General features: G+C 42.6%; 1 protein-coding gene across 4 annotated transcripts in view; it reads right to left on the bottom strand.

Annotated features, from left to right (window-relative positions):
- The window catches only part of dscama (Down syndrome cell adhesion molecule a), a 68,922-nt gene extending 49,883 nt beyond the window's left edge, over window positions 1–19,039 (bottom strand). For all 4 annotated transcript variants that reach the window (XM_054625627.1, XM_054625629.1, XM_054625625.1 and 1 more), the window contains exon 1: window positions 18,919–19,039. In XM_054625627.1, the coding sequence (XP_054481602.1) occupies window positions 18,919–19,024 (106 nt within the window). In that variant the 5' untranslated portion in view covers window positions 19,025–19,039. The remainder of the gene's footprint in view (window positions 1–18,918) is intronic.
- Window positions 19,040–19,342: the final 303 nt, after the last annotated feature.

Here is a 19,342-nt window from a genome sequence, read left to right as displayed (position 1 = left end):
GTTCATTTGGAAGACTTGTTGAAAAGAACAGGATGTGGGGACTAAATGGATCAGTTAGGTAGGGCAAAGTGTGATCCTAAACAGGCAACATGACTTAATTCAAGGTACAAAAAGCCACATCATTAGGGTGTATATTTCCTCTGAGCAGTTTTTTTTACCTGTATTTATATTACCATTTAATAAACATAACATAACATAAGATAATTCCTAATTTGCATATTTAATCTTAACATTTCGGAAAACTTGTTATACAAAGGAATTGTCTTAATGTAAGTCATCAACTTGGGAAGTGTCATGGTGATATCTATTAGTTGATATTTGTGTTACCCTATCCACCTAAGGGGTGTCTGGCCTTAAGAGCAAGTGCTCCCTGCTAGTCGTATTTAGCGTATATGAATAAAACAGCATGAGCCAATGATGGTCTAATTTATGATGCATGCTCTGAAAAGTGATAATCAGTGATCACTGAGCTGATTTTTTTTAGAATTCATCAACTGTGATCTAAAATAGCCAATTAAACCTTCAATGTAATTTAGCCGACAACAGCTCGTGAAAGGACTAAAACAGCGTCTGGTGAGAGGAGAAATAGCCATCAGCACCCCTATTACCATATTGCTCTAAATTACCACAATCACCGGGGGAACATTTAACATGCCACCACCCAGTGGAGGGAAAAAAAGAAATAGTCCCACAAATAATGTCAGAACGAATGTAGCTGATTTACATTCTGCTCTCTTTGTGATTGTGCTACCAGTTGCTGTTGTGTCCAGGGTAATTAGGAGGTAATGAGAGTGTAATTGGGCATTGGGCAGAGACAGAGAGATGCTCATAGACAAATTGACAGACAGATGTGCTGAATGACTTGTCTAAAAAGGGATGACGCTGTATGGGCAGACTCTCCAACACCACCACCACCTGAGTGCCACTCACAGACGACAAGGCAGAGGAGAGGGGGGATGAAGGAGGCGGGGGGTGGGCCTTAAATGGAGGAGGGGGATGGGGAAATATGGCTGGAGCAGGTGGAGGACGCTGGTTAGCGGGCGTGCTACTGTTGTAGCAAAAAAAAAGGGGTTGTCATTCTAGCACCGTTTGGTTTGTACACATGTTGGTTTAGGAGGTATACTTATTCATAATTCTCTTTTTCATTTCAGATCTTTTATTCCCTATGGTTTGTTTTTTTACCCCCTTTCTTTTTTTTTTCTGTTACGTTGCCTTGTCTGCTCTGCGGTGCGTGCATAGATAAGGATTGTAGAAAGGAAGACAATAGTGCAACAACAATCATCCCTGAAATATGTCTCCCCCCCAAATTTCCCTTCTCTCTGTCTCTGACAGACTGAGACAGATTCTCCTGTTTAGGTGCATTGTGAGAGGGAGAAAGACGGGGGAGAGAGAAAGAGAGGTGAGCTGGTTACTGTGGCAACCAGGAGAGTGACTCTTGCAATGGCATATGCATGGGGGGTGGGGGGGGGATGGAGAGGTGGAGTGAGAGAGGAGAGTGCTGGTGGAGGGAAGTAGTGGGGGTGGGGGGCTTGGGGAAGGAGGAGGTGGAGTGCAGGAGGCAGATCAGAGGGAGGTGTCAATGGGTTACTGCGCACACAGAGAGATTCACCCTCTTTTTTTCTAACCGTGGCAGAAGAAAAGGGAGGCAGAAACAAAAGGAGCTGTCTTTTGAATGGTCGCTGCGCTGGATTGGACTGTCAGCGCTTCCTCCTAACAACCTCACTTAGCTGGCTGCTCCCACTTCCAGACACTTCCTTACTCTCTCTCTCTCTCTCTCTCTCTCTCTCTGTCTGTGCTTCCCTTTTCAAAACACTATACACGCTTTAGTTTATCGCAGGTGATTCTCAGATTCTTAATTTGTCTGTAGAAATGTTAATTGTTTGGAATTAACTGCTGGATTTGAGCTTTAAAATGAATATTAAAAAAATCACACTTGTTTATATCTTGACTTGATGTCAATTATTTCAATTAAGACTGCAGCTAACATTTATTTTCATATCCGATTCATTTGATGATTACTTTGTCCAATATTTTTTTTATTAAATATATATATTACATATATATATATTAAATATATATATTATATATATTAAATATATATATATATATATATATATATATATATATTAATAATATATAAAATTATATGTATATAAAAAGACATCAGAAAACCGGGGAGTTGTTAATGTCTGACCAATTGCCCAAAATCCAAAGATATTCGGTTAGCTTTCATGGAAAAGCAGGTAATTATCCCATTTGAGATGAACCATGAAAAGTTGGATATTCTTCCTTGATGAATAACTTAGAGCAAGCAAATGTAGCTTTTGAAAGAACAATCCAAATCAAGTGAATGCACCATTGCTCACTTCAACCCATCAACCAATTCTGCTGCCTTACTTGGTATAACTACTGTCTATTTGTGCTGCTGTCTAACTATGCTAGTAGTTACTATTATTCTAGATATGTCACTTGTGTCCACAGTGGCTGCTGTTCAACAAAAGTTACAAAGTCTCCCTTTGAAGAAGGAGAATTTGAAGTTAGTTAAACTACTAAAAATGTGTTGTTGAGATTGAAATGAAGGTCGAATTTGAAGATGAGTGCGGTCTCAGCAAGGGTGCCAGGAGCAGGGGGTTGGAAAGTGGGAAAAGGAACCTTTCTGTGAGCCCCTAAAACGCAGCCATTTTTGCACCATTTGGATAAATATTTTGTGTTGCTATGGCAGCGACTTTTGTCTACTACTATGCGTGAAAGAGCTGTGTCATAAGTCATAGGCTAACCTTTTCTATGTGCAAGAGACAGAGCTTAATAAATGTCAATTAGACTTGCTCAATGGTTTGAGGGAAGAAGAGTCTGATGGTGGAGAGATTTCAGGACTGAGTGATGCGTCCGGAGAGTGGGTACATTTTAACCCGTTGGCATTTTTATGTATACAGCAATCCCTGGCATGTCAAGTGTTAAACTATTAATGTCAAAAAAAGTAGCCAATTCATTTTTCATCAATCTAGGAGACAATTAATCGACTCATTGTTGTGCCTCTTATTTCAGCCCAAATCTCGCTACATCTGCATGCAGAGCAATTTGATCATAACAGATTTTGCCCCATCTGTCATGTAAACTTTCCATTTCTGCTTAGATAAGGACAATTAACCTTTTTTTAATGCTTCCAGAGGCTTTATGACTTTGCAGACCCGTTGTGAAGACAAGAGGAGGATGATAGTGAGTACCCTCTGACCTTATGACAGGACCCCACAGAGAAACAGACTGCCAGAGACAAACAGAGCCATGGGGTGGGTGTAATGAATATGCTGCCCCCTATGGTGGGGATGACCTTATAAACAACAACAAACTGTCACTATGGCCAGGCCTGCTGGGAGCTGCCCTCTGTGCAAGGGCAAACGGCCTGGAATTCACTGGACAGGACTGCCAGGGCTCCGAGAGGAGACAGTTATTAGATGTTGTAACAAAGCACAAGCTTCTGGGCATGCATGTTTTTTTTTATTGTGCACTCGTTTTAACAATCGGCCAAACGTTTAAATTCCTCCTTCAAACAGCTGATGAGACCACCGAGCGCTGCGTTAGATGCCGCACAAGTCATTTCTCCCTTTCTTTGACACAGTACTTTACAAACCGAGTATGGCACATCATAAGTTATTTGTCGTGTTACCCAGGTAAGATCATCAAATATCTCGTCGATGACGCCGCGGCAAATATGCTCCCACTGTGTCGCGTGGCGCTAAGTGACTGCTTTCATTGCACGAGACAAGCGAGACGTCTGCGATCGCTGTGATCTCAGTCTGCCGTTCCCCGAATCAAACGGCGCAGGAGAGACGTCCTCGTGTTTCAAGGAGGGACTTTCATGTCGCCATGAAGGAGACGGGGGGAGAGGGAGTGCGGTGGAGGGTTAGAAGTCAGAGCGAGGCATATGGCATCTTGAATTTGGGCGACGAGAACTGACAGGTTAACTGAACATTTTGCGGGGGGGTTGGCGAATGGTAGGGGTGCACAGGGAGAAAAAGGGGAAGAGGAGGGATGGGGGAAAAGAGGTGTGGGTTCTGGTAAGTGTGTGTGTTTGTGTGTGTTTTGGGTGGGAGGGGAAGTGGGTGAGGTTGCTAAACACTTCCATCTGTTCGTATCCCGAGGCGCTACTGGGGGGCAGTTAGCTACTGTCTTATGCAGATGAGATGTTGCTGGGCCGCCTCTTTCGGCTAACAGCAGATAAATAATGATATAAATATATTTGAATAATAGGAATGGCAGGATCGGGGGGGAAACAAGGAGCAGCAGGGTCAAGCTGCTTCCTATGGAGCGCTTTTTTTTACCATCCGATGATCACAGCTCTCCGAGGATGTGCAGGCGCCGTTACTACGTCCTCATTAGGGTCGGCCTTCCTCGCCGTCCCATGAGAGAGATCTGCTTAACAGGGGTCCTCCACGCACACCGACATGCATAATAGGAGCTATGAAGATATGGTGGAATTCTAAGCAATACTGATGTTGCATGTGTACTCTGGTACTGCGGTTGTTTAAATGGATATTGCTCAATATAGGCAATTTACAAGATGTTATATACCGTACATAAAACCTGTTTTGTTTCTGACCAGTGACCAGGGTTAACTTAATCCATTATAATAAACCTGTAACCAATTACATTTATTATTCTAAACACTGGCTAACTGGTAGGTCTTTCTCAAGGGGGAAATATATTGTGTGATATATTTAATGTTTCTTTAAGAGTAACTTGGCTTGGCTTTTGGCTTCTTTAGGATAAACAGAAGTAGATTGTCAGTGTATATATATATTTTAAGAAAAAAAGGTCAGAAATGAAATAAAGGTGCCATTTAGAAAATGGAGTTTGCTTTGTAGACCCTCTACTTATTAGACAAGTAAAAGTAATATGTTTTTGTGAACATACAACTTGCATTTTGTTTGTTGATTTTATTGGCTCTCCATTAGCGTCTGCCATAATAGTTGCTAATCTTCCCGAGGTCCACGCTGTCCACAGTCCCTTAAACACTGATTCCAACCTACGCTATAGGCTTTTCAGGTTGTAAGGGGTTTTAAGGGGTAATTGAGAGAGATTCTTGAATCCCCCACGCCCGCTGTTCTTAGATACAATCACGTCATGTGTGTGCTCCCACTAAATGATCCGGTATTCAAATGAGGATAAGGGGCTTTTGTTGGAATGAGGGGGACAGGAGGGAGAGAGAGAGAGAGAGAGAGAGAGAGAAAAAAGAAGTGGAGGAAGGAAAGCAAAGCCCAGACTGATTTGAATCTGGTAAACTGTCAGAGAGAGGGATTACCCCACCAAATCCCTGGCGAAAATAGAGGCCCGAGTTATTTACTAGCCTTACAACCAGCTGCAAACCATCTGTACTTAATTGTAAGACACAAACTTTATGAAGATCAACTGGGGATTTGGCTACAAAGCCTCTTACGCCGCTGAATTGGTGTCCTTGCCTCGAGGGGGGGAGTATGGGAGGGTGCTCGAGACACGTCACATGTACTTTGGAGGACGTGGACTCCGCTGCTCTCTCAAGTATCTGTCAGGGGGCCTGTCCTGCTAAATACATCATAAACCCTGTGCATTGTTAAAGTAAAGGGGGGGTGTGCGAGGGCAGGGAATTAAGACGTGCTTTACAAAGTAAACATGTGACACCTCTACTTGCTCAGACGAGACCCTGGACAGAACAGACACATATATACACTGGCCATGGCCGCCACCAAAACATTGAATTTGCTTAATCCTGAATTGTTTTTAGCAGAGGCCAGTCATGAGATCCCAATTAGGCACGGAATTGACCTGGTAACATGCCCTCAGCCATGGAAATCAGCATGTGGAAGACAATACCTAAGATACAGGCCCGGTGCAGAAACCCTGCATGCGGTGGCATTGTTTAATGTAGGTCGCTGTGCATTATGTTGTTCCTGGCAGCCATCTGAAGACAGGAGATAAGAAGTCCTGTCCAAGCCACAGAATGGCAGGTAGCCAGCTTAATCCTATTTAACCAGAGATCTGGGCTGAATCTGGGGTGGGGCGTGTTGGTTGGGGTCACGCGAGGAGTGAGTCGGGGTCAGGCTGTGGCTTTGTGGGAGGTGTGGTCCCCGGACATTGAGCATCTTAAAGACAATGTACACACCACACCTCTCTGCCTGTACTCATCTATAATCACTGACAGAAAATGTGCATCAAGTGCTTTGGGAACAAAAATGTGAGTGTGTGTTTCTTTTGTTGTTGTCTTTATTTTGTTGCTGAACGTCAACAGCTAAATAAAGGAGCGATAGATATTCCTCCATGAGCACATCACTTCTAAGAATCTCACAGAAGCGTCACCCAGGAACAAATATTGTGGGATCTAAGCTGCTGGCTGCTTTAACTCATTTATTTTCTTCCGCTGCGCTAATTCCTCCCATCTCCATATGTTGTAGGGGGGAGAGGGAGAAGGAGGGAGGGGAGGAGGCTTTCTAAAGGGTGCGTGTGTGAGTGCGTGTATGGACATAGGGGGTGGCGGGTGTCAGGGATTAGGCCATCATGTCTGGACATACGCTGTGTGTAATCCCGCTGGAAGGGCTGCTCATTGTGCATCTCTGTCCGAGGGCCCGTGGACACCCGTCACTATCTCAACGACCCCTTTACAATAGAATACAAAGTAGATGTAAATGTAAAGTTGACTAAAATAAAATGTTATAATAGACATAAACTCTGAAAATCTGTCTCACATGGCATAAATTCTGCTTGTTTTTGTTTTCATTTTGTGTTAGTTGGAAATTTGCTAATGCTGCCATGCGCAGGCTAACAAGACTGTGATCATTTCTCTGAAACTCCATTCAGAGCTTCATGACAAAGCATCTGCATCTATGAAGCTATAAACTATAAATTACAGACAGATAGTAAATTACAAAATAAACTGTTGAGATAGAAACGGTCAACATTAAACACATAGCGGCCCAATGAGTTCAGAGAAGCACCTGTAGTTTTGTCCTCGGCTCGGTCACATCATGACTCGTAATAAACCTTCACCCCCCCTTCCACCCCTCTTCATTAGAAGGTATAATCCCCCGATGGCCCATCTGCCAGACGCCAAAGCCACAAAACACAGAGCAAACAAGGCTGGGAGAAGCCGGCCATTATGGGTCCTCTCTGAATGGGCTGAACGATCGCGTACACACTCTGCGTGTTTGCTCAGGCCCTGCACATGCACGCCACGGCGCTGCTGCTATTTTCACACAGAGGAGGAACTATTTGAGCTTTGGGAGAATGATTGCGATTGATAAGCAGTGCACCTGCCACTGAGGAGGATAGGTCTGTGTGTCTCTCCCCTCTTGCTGAAAATACAGACTTTTTACCGTAACATGAAAGAAACCGCTGCTGAACTAATAGGACACACTGGATGCTATGTTTGAATTTATTTAATTATTTGCTCATTTTAGGAGGCAGAATTAGTTCACAACTGTTTCAATGTATCTGATGCTTTCCCTGAACAAACAGCTTATGTACAAGACTGATATAAGCCAAGCATTCAGCTGCACTTTTTCCTTTCACTATACAGAAGGCTTTGTAAAGGGCCTCCACCACATTAATAATACGGTCTTCTAAATGTTCTCCTTCCAAGAAAAAAAAAAAGCCCTGTTAGGAATAAAAAAAAAAATAAAAAAAATAATGTGTGCTATGCTTTCATCGGCTCGTCTTTTTCAGTGTTTACCGAGGAGAGCTGGCACCGTTCTAGCAACACAGACTGACGGACACAAAATGGCTGCCTTGGACTGAAAGAGGCAGTGAGCCAGAGCAGCAGCAGCAGCAGCGGCAGACACAGCAAACCTTTTACTGGTCTCCCTCTTTCCTCACTCTTGTTGAGGGGAGATTGACGAATTGCCAGCACACCACCACCACTTGATTGCTCCCCTCCCTCTCCCTCCAATAGTCCCACAGCATCACGTCGACATATTTGTGTGTGTGTGTGTGTGTGTGTGTGTGTGTGTGTGTGGGGGGGGGGGTGCAGCAGTGTGACCCCCTTGCCGCCCAACCAGGATTACACTGTGGAAATGTAATCCTGGTTTTGGGGGGAGTGGGGGCTAAAGGGATCAAGGCACTAGAGGACACAATGTAATCAGGGACAACGTCTACACCCCAAGAATCAGACGGCAAGATAAGTCCAAGCAGAGGTTTAGCCGCGACGTTAATTAGAACATATGTTGGGACACATTAATTGAGGCACGACACACTTACTGATTGTACAGCACACACTTTTCAAATTTGTATGGTGTTAGACATTTTTATTTTTTTACTTTATTAAAAAAAGAGTTATAAAGGATTTGAAATATATATATAAAATATATATATATCATTGCTTGAAAGTATGAATGTGTGAAAGGCCATTTCACCTCCCAGGATATTTGATAGTGAGACATACTATATGCTTATAACACATTTGTGCTTCTCAGTGTAGGAGGATGTGCCAAAATTAGTAAACGCGGCTGATGAGCTGAAGAAAACTGTCTGTGTCTCTTCCCCCATGTGTGTCTAAATGGATGCACAAGGTCACGTGATCCGGTCTCCATTTTGGAGTGCTGTGCATGTGTGCAGGTACGGCAGCCTTTCAAGACACGCCTGGGACACACAGAGATAAAAACACACACACACACACACAGCCGTTGACTTCAGGTATAAGTTTAGACCTCGCTAACAGGGAGAGCACAGAGGTGACGGCTTAGAAAAATCAAGCTAAAGTGAAAAATAAATAAATAAATAGAAGAAGAAGCTGGCTAACATACAGTGAGCTTAATAGCTGCTGAGAGAGAGGAGGCTTATCTTCCCACCACAGCTAATATGAGCTTCTCAATTAGATGAAAGGCTCTCTCCCTTTCTCTAATTTTTTTGTTCAATTTCTCCAGGCAATTTATTTAGGGTGGGGGTAAAAAAAAAAAAAGAAGAAAAAAAAAAGAAGAGAGGAGCGGAATCCGAGCAAACCGTATTGGCCAAACGCACAACGAGTCATTGCAAGCTCCAGCCAATCAGGATGAGTTCACAGCATCAACTCAGGCCCTCAGCAACAACATGACTATTTACTGTATGCAAGAGAAAAATCTATTTGAGGTTCATCACTGCTCGTCCAACGAGCCACACGCACAAAAAGGTTGTATTCAATTGTCTTTATATATGAAAATAATATTTTATATTATTTATTAGATTGCATTTTAGATTTGCACTCTTATTGTCAGTAAATTAGAGGCAAAGCTATGTAAAAACTAAACCTGTAATATTATATTTGACGGCTGCAGGAAGAGCAGAGGCACCAAACAAGCAAATGAAACATGTTTATTTAGCTTTCGGAAGGCTCCCTCTGTATTCTGCATTATGAATTAACTCGGATTATGCAAAGGACCTTTTATTCGCTCCCTTATCAGTTTAATTTCTTTGTCCTCAGAAGTATTTTTATACAGAGTCCCTGCGTATTGTACCTCTCTCTATAGACGCCGAGCGGAACTAAAGGATTATGCAAGCATTTCCGAAAAATTTGGTTTCCTCACTTTAGACAAAATAATGTAAAGAGTGGGTTGGCAAGACCAATAGAACATTTTTCTTTTAATGTTTTTAATACGTGGAGTTTGCATGTAGAATGAAATTCTTTGAAAAAATATATCTTGAACGAAATATTGCATAATTATTTTAAAAATCTTAAGTCTTGGTTATTTTCACAATAATTTGCTCTAAAATGTAACTGTACAAGGTTTTAATTTCATTTATTTTTTAAATAAAGATTGAATAATTCAGTACATTCCTAAAATATATTTTTGTTGGTTTAATAAATCAGATGAAGCGTACATTTTACAAAAACTGAAAATATGCAGCTTTGCAATTTCTTTTTGGCCTTTAATATGCAAAAAAATGCTTTGGAAATTTTTGGATTAAACATTTATATACTGTCACAAATATTTAAATATCAAATATTAAAACTTTTATTTAGATAGTTCATTCAAAAATCTGATTTGCCCAACAGATTATAATTTATCTTCATGTTAATTTAAAAATGACCACAAAACATGCAAGATCAATCTGTTTAGATGATAAATGAATACAATAATCGTAAAGAAATGTTAGATTATGTTGAAAAGAAGGACATCTTCCTATGAATCACCTTAAATAAACACTTGAACGGTCTGTCTGGTATCAAGGCCGCCCAGATCTGCTGGTCAAAACTGATTCTTAATCATTCTTTCTCACCATCTGCTCCTCCACTCTTTATTTTCAGAGTCAAGGTTACACATCACAGCTTGAGAAATACTGCTGCAGGAGTGTAGCGATACATGACAGGGCACCTGGGCAAAGATGAAGCAACGCATGCAACATGCAGCGCTTGGGGGACGTCGCTGCTCTGAGACGTCCATCTATCAAGGTGATTTCTCCACGGCACCTCGTCTTGGTTTATACTTTTACATAGGTCACCTTTATACTGGCAGCTCAGAATTAATTCACTTAATTATTTGTAGTTTTGATTAGCATCGCGGAGCAGGGGGAGGAATCTTCACCGCTATTATCTTCTGACTGGAACCTCAGTCTTTAGGGCTGGCATGTCATGAGTCTGCATTAAAAATCCAGTCGTGATGTTTTTCCCCCTCTTTCTTTCGCTCAATTCCTCGGCGTCAAATGCGGCACAGACGGGGATGAAAAAGGGAAAGAGAGAGAGAGAGAGAGAGAGAGGAACATAGAGAGGGAGGGAGGCTGTGAATAGGCAGAGTGAGTGGCATGCATGGACAGCCCCTCTGTCTCTCAAAGACACTGCAGCAGCTGCATGCACGCGATAAGAGCAACCATTCAGTCGTCGTCCCCCCTCCAGCTTTTCCTCCTCCTACACATCAACACACACACACACACCAATACCATCTCTGTCTCTCTACAACACACACACGTTTATATGCATGCGGCCCTTCTGCAGGTTCCTGCTAAGATGCTGAGATTTCAAGCAGCCTTTTGTCGCCACAGTCAAAGGTCTTCCCCGCAAACGGTTATATGTTTTTTTTTCTGTGACGTCGAAATACAGCAGGGTAGAACATGGATGAGACGGAGAGGTGAGCAGTGGGGGAAATCACCTTGCTCTTTTGTATATTTATTTAATCGCTGACAGAGAGCAATCACGTAGCGCTCAGCGGGCACCATCATCTGATGCTCAACTAGCCGTCCATCACTGAGTCTGATTTGTTTGTTTAATATCTGGCCTTCTCAGGTGATCTCACATCAGAGAGAGAGGATTGGTTAAATGCCTGAAGAATCACAGTCCCATAATGACAGGGGGTTTTAAATGCTTCCATGCTCCAAAACAGCAAGTTGCATTATGTCACCTTATGTTCCAAAGACATTTATGCCTGAATGCATCATCCATCTCATGATGCTCCCCCCACCCGGTCAGAAAGTGATCCAACATCCCTCACTGCGAACACATACGCAACCTGGCCCAGCTCGGCACCCTCAACAGTTAAATATCCAGCTTTCAGGTTTGTGCTTAACAAACAGCTGCAGCCTTATCAAACATGCAATGATAAATCTTTATTTTTTTTTCTCAAATATATGACATGTGAACATATCTAACGGCCAGTGACATCCGTGCCAATCACTCTGATCCACTGATACCATCCAGCCCATGAATCCATACAGTCCATGGAATGTCTAAGTGCCAATTAATTGGCGGCTCCGTCCGCGATTAGACCCGTGCTGCGCTTATAGCTAATCTGTATCTTGGCAGGGGGCCACGTATGACCTGGCTTCCATCCAGGTCTGGGAGCCTACGGAGGGAAGCAGCCGTGAGCCGTAGCCCCGGCACAGCGCGGAGCGGCCCGGAGAAGATGTGCCAAACTGCGGCGGCACAAAGGAGACCTCACTGTTTATCAAAGATTAAGCAGTGTTTAGTATCTCTCCCCTGGCCCTCCTCCTCCTCCTCCTCCTCCTCCTCCTCCTCCTCCTCTCCTCCTGCCTGCTCTCAAATATACGCATGCGTCCACACAAACACACACACACACACACACACACCACCTCCAGCTCACACCCTAATTGTTTCCCAGCCCCGAGAGTTTAATAAAGAACAAATTGCGGTTATTGGTGAGCAAACAGCACAGTACGGACGAGGGAGTGTGATCATTGCGGCTCCGGTGCGGTACAGAGACGGAAAGGGCATCAGCCAATTTAACTAATATCTCTGTCAGTCTTCAGGCTGGAGCAGCAGGCTGCGTGGAGGGAGAGTTAGTGAGTGCACAGGGAGAGAATTATCTAATGCTGATGCTTTACAGTGCTGCTGGTCACTTGGTGACTTTTGTAACACTGGATAAGCATGTTATCATCTTTGAAGCAAAGTCACTTTAACTTATGTTTTGCTACCAGAAAGCCTCTCATATTGTATTTGTGGAGAGGTGGACGGTTATAGTTATTACAGAATTTACCACCTCAAATCCACACATGTAAATAATCTTATTTGATCTGATTTTATGGTACTCTTTCAAACTAGCTTTATGAAGACTATATTTAAATCCATAAACCATAATTGTAGGTTGGCTTAAAAAGACAGTGGTGGTGATCCTTACAAAATGTTAAAATATTAATATTTATAACTAATAAATACTCACAGTCTGTGCACTGATCGTTGCATAGCACATTTTTTAAAGAAAATATATATTGTTTTCATTGGGCTCAGTGTTTTTTTCTTATCACCCCATAGATTATAACGCTGCCTGCAACCTGCCCAGCCCAAGTGTATCTACCCGTCATGTTCCCATAATGCTTTGTGGCAGCTGCAGCCAGATTCATGCACACAGGTATTGATTTTCTTCCCAGTTTTTTTTTCCCTTCAGTAGAACCCTTTATTTATCTCGCTAAGCCCCTGCCACTGGGTGTGAGGAGAGAACCAGCTCGCAGCTTGTGATAGGACGAACCGAATTCAACGCGAGAGTAACGTGGATTTATTTTCATTTATCTGTCATTTATCTGCCACAGCCGCTCGGCTGCAGAGCATAATCCTAGCTCTGTGTGGGATGCATGTGTAGGTATGCATGCGCGCGTGTGTATTTGTGCTGTTCGTCCGTCCACACAAACACTCTGTTCTCCACAGGCCACCTGACCCATTTTTCTGTGTGAATAACAATACTCCAGCCAATCATGGGCGGACGGTATGGCGAGTGCTGGAAAAAAAGGCTCAGCATCCAGCCTGTCACACGTCAGAGTCCCAACCCTGCCTGTCGACAGAGCGAGGCAGGGATGGAGAGAGAGAGCAAGGCAGAGAGAGAGAGAGTCAGTAATCCTCTCTCTTCTCTCCCCCTCCTTGCCTCCCCTCCCTCTCCCCTATATCTCCACCACAGAGGAACCAGTAAAACCATTACCCACCCACCCCAGCCCCAAGCTCAAGGTTGTGCAGTGCCAATGGCTGAGCCTTCCTATGTAGCATGCTAAGAAAAGGGCAAAACGACAGCCAGCAAGCTACAAGGCTGCTCCCAATAAAAGACATTTATTACACCATGCTACCTCTGGCTACAACACACAGTGTATATATATATATATATATATATATATATATATATATATATATATATATATAAAGCGAATGATTACCTCCCATTCTCCACTCTAGACAAATGTTTACAGTAAGGCAACAGTGATACTGAAAAGGTCACTATCCTTCTAAATCCCACTTAAGCTGTGATGCAGGAAGGAAAATAATTTCAATGTAACATACCTTATTTTTTATTTTATTTATGCTGCATGTTAATGAAGCATTTATGTTAACTGATAACATGTTTAACTTTCCCTTAAGCCATCTCAGAGTTGACTGAATGTATCTATATTGAGAAATAAACATAGTCCCTGCGTCTACCCATTGGTTTGTGGACTGCCATTTTGAAGCCTCAAGTACGGCATTTTGGCCATCGCCATCTTGTTTTTTGCAACCAGAAGTGACACAATAAAAAGTATACCCTGCTTTATGGTCTGTTAGACTCTAAATGGAGCATCATTTACTAAATGAACATCATGCTGTATTGAAGAAGACTTGAAACTCGAGATTGAGACCATAAACTCATGTTTACAATGTTTACTGAGGGAATAAATCAAGAGAGAAGTAGAGTCATTTTCTCATAGACTTCTATACAACCAGAGGAGTCGCCCCCTGGTGGACATTATAAAGAATGCAAGTTTAAGGCACTACTGCGTTGGAAGCACTCTGAAGAACTGGAGGTTTCTGCCTGATCCATACTGGAAGGTTGAAAACACACAGATCAGCTCAGTTTTGCTTTCATTCATGGCCATCAACTGTGTGACCTCAAACCCACAGACATTAATGGCTACATACCATACTTTTGATAGTAACTCTTGATATTTACTTCAATTATGCACAGCCAATTAAGCCGACATAGTGTGGCTGGCTCTTCTCCCTCCGGGCGATGGCTGCGGGGAATCGAGGCTGGCTGCAGAAATAACTCCCAACACACATCCCCAAATGTCAACAAACATGAAAGAAACTGTGAAATGCACAAGATGGCTCAGCAAATGGTCGGACTGAAAGCGTTGGAGCAATCTGCAATATCCTTGAACAAACTGTCCGTACGTGCAACCCAACCCAGCAGTTCTGGTGATGGCTAATATATTAAGTGGGTAACCTGTAATCATTGGCGGTCATTTAGTGTTCTTACCCAAGAAATAGCAGGGCGTTCAAGGCATGGTGAAAAATGTAAGTAGTGTATGAGATAGTGAAAAAATAATAAATAGAAAAGACGGCTAAGAGGTGAGGGAGGACCGAGCAGAGCAAAGAGAATCTGTGTGATGGCCGACGGCCCTTGTGCTTAGCTCGTGTGGAGAATGAAAAGAAGCCCCAGTGTGGGTGTGTTTGTCTGCGTATATGTGTGTGTGTGTGTGTGTGTGTGTGTGTGTGTGTGTGTGTGTGTGTGTGTGTGTGTGTGTGTGTGTGTGTGTGTGAGTCTCTGCAGTAGGGCTGGAGGGTCGGCTCCCACTAAGGCCTGCTGGTGCTGAATGCAGAGCAGCCAGCATCAGGCCAAGGCAAACGACTACAAGGCCTCCTCAGTGACTGCAGCACAGGCTGCACCTGGGGGAATGGGCCTGCACAGCAACAGAGCCACAGCCAGCCACAGTCCATCACTACCCATCCCAGAGAGCAACCCAGCAGGAAGTAAGCACACTTCCACCACACATGGTCCGTTACTAAAGTACAAGGTTTTCTAATAAAAATGATAATCACTCAAAATGTGATCACAGTGGGCCTCCACATCTGGGGCCTTGTTATCTTTTTAAATAGCAGACAATGCTACAAGATGTATAGTATTTAAAAAGCAAGTCAGCCATTTCTAGTTTAGGACATGGGTCATCGGCCAGACAGGTCCCCTCACAAACACCTTCATACACACACACACACACGTCCTGAATGAAGTCCTGTGCTTCATTCCACCATTACCAACACCAGCCATTTCAAAACAGCTCTGGCGTATTATACACATTATGTATATGTCACAGTTCCTCAGCACCATCTCAATATAGCATTACCAGTGTTAGGTATCAACATAATTATGTGCTATTTCTTACACATCCTCTAACCTCTAACCTACATGATCAAGATGTACAAAATGTAGAAAAAACATAGATTCCCACAAAACACATTAACTCTCATACCAAATTCATTCCTGCCCGGTTTCAAGGGGAGCTTTTTTCTCTCTGATTATGGTAGGAGCTTTAAACACGTGTGAATTGAAACAACGAACAGCAGTTTAATGGAGGTAGGTAGGTAGGTGTTGGTTGGACCCAACCATCAACCCAAGCGACTTCTCTAAACTGACTTCCGTGGATTATCATTAGAAACATACTTGTGATGCATCAAAAACAAACATAATCTGGGAATTCTTTTTGTTAATTTGACAATGCAGTTTGGTTGTAAGGGAACGCATTTCTTGGGAGACCAAGCTGTTTCTTAATGACCTCTTAATGACTTCTATTAAGGTTCTTGAACATCTTTTTTCATATTTAATGATGTCAATCCCCCTAAAAAATACATTAACATTTTTGGACAAATGGGATTTATTGAGTTTTTCTGTTTAATTTAAATCAACTATCTTTGATGAATGTAATTTGTCAGTGACTGCCTCCCTTTGTGTGTGGTAAACTGGAGAGCAAACTGTTTTTTGCCAACAGTGAAAATGATATCTTTGAAAGACTAAACGCCAACAAATATCTGTTGAAGCATGACATTTTGTTAGATGGACATTTTGTTAATTTTGGAAATCATTTAAACTGTTTTTTCAACAAAATATGACTTTAAAACTCTCTTGAGTTATTGGATATGTTTGTATCACACAAGTAAAATCAGTCCTACACACCGCAAATAGTATAATAATAATATAAGGGTAGTATGATCTTTATCTGCAACTGTGCAGGGATCCCAGATCTAAACAGAATGAATAGAAATGCATTCAAAAACAGCATTTGAATATTGATTTAGGATTCGATTGTCAACATTGTGAATGAAGCTTTGAAGCGTCAAACTATTCGGTACAGCCCTACCAACAATGGTAGAAATAGTAAGATGATGAAGTCAAATATGTTGCATTAAAGTGATAACACATTTATGTAACGCCAGATACAGTAGATATTGTATTGTCATTTAAGTAAATCAATGACAATGGGTATTCAGTGTGTGCAGTATAAGTGGCATCGTACATAGATTGGGGTCAACATTGTTATTTGCTATTTTTAACCCTCCTGACAATGGGCGTTCTTTAAGAGCCTTATTATACAATGACAGATTTCTCTGTATTGTGTCCATAAACCATAGTAAACCAGTACAGACATCACAATCAGACTTTGTCCTGATTGGCTCCCCTCTCTAAACAATAACTGAAATCCTCTTAGTCAGGACAGTTTGAGGCTTTTGAATGGATGGATTCCACCAACGTCTTGATAGTCACATAGATAAATGAATGTCAGTCATCACCCACAACTTCTTTCATACGGTAGTTAGCCACAGCTCAGATAAACTGGTCACTACTTAAACCCAAACATTTTTAGCTCAGTACCTTTACTTTAATTGTTCCAAACACAATTTTGAAGTGATTCTTAAGTCCAAGAATTGCTTTAGCTGTAGGGGCATCGCTACTGAAACAGAAAGTTTAGCCTAATCCTTGTTTCCACACATTTGGTTAAGTTAATGTGCAGAACAGAATACAAAGCAATAACCATCTTTGTTAACAAGTGATTTAGTTTAGTACTGTCAAAAAGTTTCTTGATGCAAATGCAAGGGAAAGTACGTTACAAAAATGAAACTGTGTTGCCTCATGAGAAGAAATGATTCTTTTCCCGAAATAAAATAAGAGTCAAGAGTCAAGAGCATGAACTGAACATTTTCTAGATGGGTCCTGTTCAAACCCCAGACCACTATAATAACACTGTATCAGACAGCTATACTAATATTGGACTTCCTGACTGAATGCATTTTTCATCATAATTTTCCATTCTTTTCTAATGGACACCAGGGTTCTTTAAGTGGTGCTTTGTTAGTCTACCCTGCAAACCGCTCAGAAAGGTCTAGGTCCAGTGAGACTTACAGAGGGCCTGTCTGACGGGCGCTGCACACCAGGCTACACCTTCCCAACTGAAAAGCCGATTTAATTATTCATAGTGAAGACAGAAAAGCTATATTTCACTCTTTTTTGTTGTTTGAAGCCCAAGTGTTGATATTGTTTTTGTTCATTAAAAATTAAAATATCGAAGCTCGGTCATCGAGATGAAGGGGTCAAGCCATCTTGCATTGAGCTGTCAGTCGCTGTAGTGCGCATATAGACTCACAGACAAGGACACATACACATAGTGCACTTAAAATGTGTGTAGAAGAGGATGAGGGGAATGGACGGTGCGTCAGTAGGATGCGTGCACTGAGACGTGAATAAAGACCATTTGCTCATGGATTCATAGGCTTCCGTCATCCATTATTTAGCATGGAGGAGAGCGGTGGATTGGTGGCTGGGTGATTTTTCTGACAGCGTTTACATGGCTGATGGCTACAGATGTGAGGATTTTTACGGCTCTAGATAAACACTTTGTTTTGACAGAGCAGATTTTTTTTTTTCCTCTGAAAGATCCAGCATTCCAAAAACATTCAAACCCTGTAGCCATACTGTAAACTATTTAACAAGTTCAAAACATCCAAACACACAAATGTATTTAAAGTGAGAAAACCTACAGTGTACATTCCATCCCTTTAAATAGCCATATCTGAAAACACGCTCGCGGCAAATCCATTTATGGACAATTAAGAGATTGCTATAGATTTCAACATGGCCGATTTCGCCTCAGCGGACAAATGTGAAACGTCAACAAAAAAAAACAGTTGCTAGCCAGCATTTGCCCTCCACCCAAAAGCAAAATGACATTAGCCCTTGTCTATTGAGTTTGCTAAATGCCCCACATAAAGTGAATTTGCCCCCCAGGGCTGGGGAAACAATCACGCAGGCGAGCGTTCCATTTAAGTGATTTGAATGATCGGAGTGCTGCGGTGCTTCCTATCAACCGGAGAAATGGGTCAATACACTGAGACTAAGTGACATGGCTGGCAGCCTGCGCTCTCGTGGAAGACCGGGCAGAGGAAGAGGAGCGGGACCTCACCGCCATTGGGTCAGACAGACGTGGATGCACAGACGCACACACTCACACACACATAGAATGGGCCAGGCTGGCTGGTACAAACAAGGCCTTTGTGTGGGTTAATGTCAGGAGATTCGTACTGTTAGCTCAGAGCACACGCACACCTCTGCTGTCACAGTGCTCGACACGACTCAGCAAACAAGATCCTCATTGGGGACTAAACACTGGCGCCAAATTCCAAACTACATTAAATGTTGTGCATTTTAACTTTTTACTGTAGTAAAGAGGGATTCAGCGACTTACTTTCAGCGTTGATTGACATTGTGTCTTTCTCCCAGGACACAACAGTGATGTAGGCCTCCACCGAGGCAGGGATAATGCACTTGAAGACCGCCACATTGCCTCTCATGGCTTTCTGGTCCTCCACCCGTACTGTGTAGGGCTCTCGTAGGACTGGGGAGGGGGACAGAGAGGTGTTGTGCATCAGATGGGTAAAACTGCTTATACTGAGCTACAGTAAGTCAAGCTAATAAAACCATGATTGCTACAAGGCACAAGTATGGACATTCACAAGCAGAAAAACTGACCAGCCTTAATGTGGACATCTTGGCTCCTGATTCTCCCTGAGGGGTTCTCCGCTGTGCAATAGTAGGTGTTGTCGTGGATGAGTTTGCTGAAGCTGGAAGGGGGGATGTGGAAGATCTGAAGGGTGCCATTGGGGTGCACA

This window comes from Anoplopoma fimbria, chromosome 24, assembly GCF_027596085.1.
Source record: "Anoplopoma fimbria isolate UVic2021 breed Golden Eagle Sablefish chromosome 24, Afim_UVic_2022, whole genome shotgun sequence".
Classification (NCBI taxonomy): domain Eukaryota; kingdom Metazoa; phylum Chordata; class Actinopteri; order Perciformes; family Anoplopomatidae; genus Anoplopoma; species Anoplopoma fimbria.
This window is presented reverse-complemented; position numbering and strand designations above follow the sequence as displayed.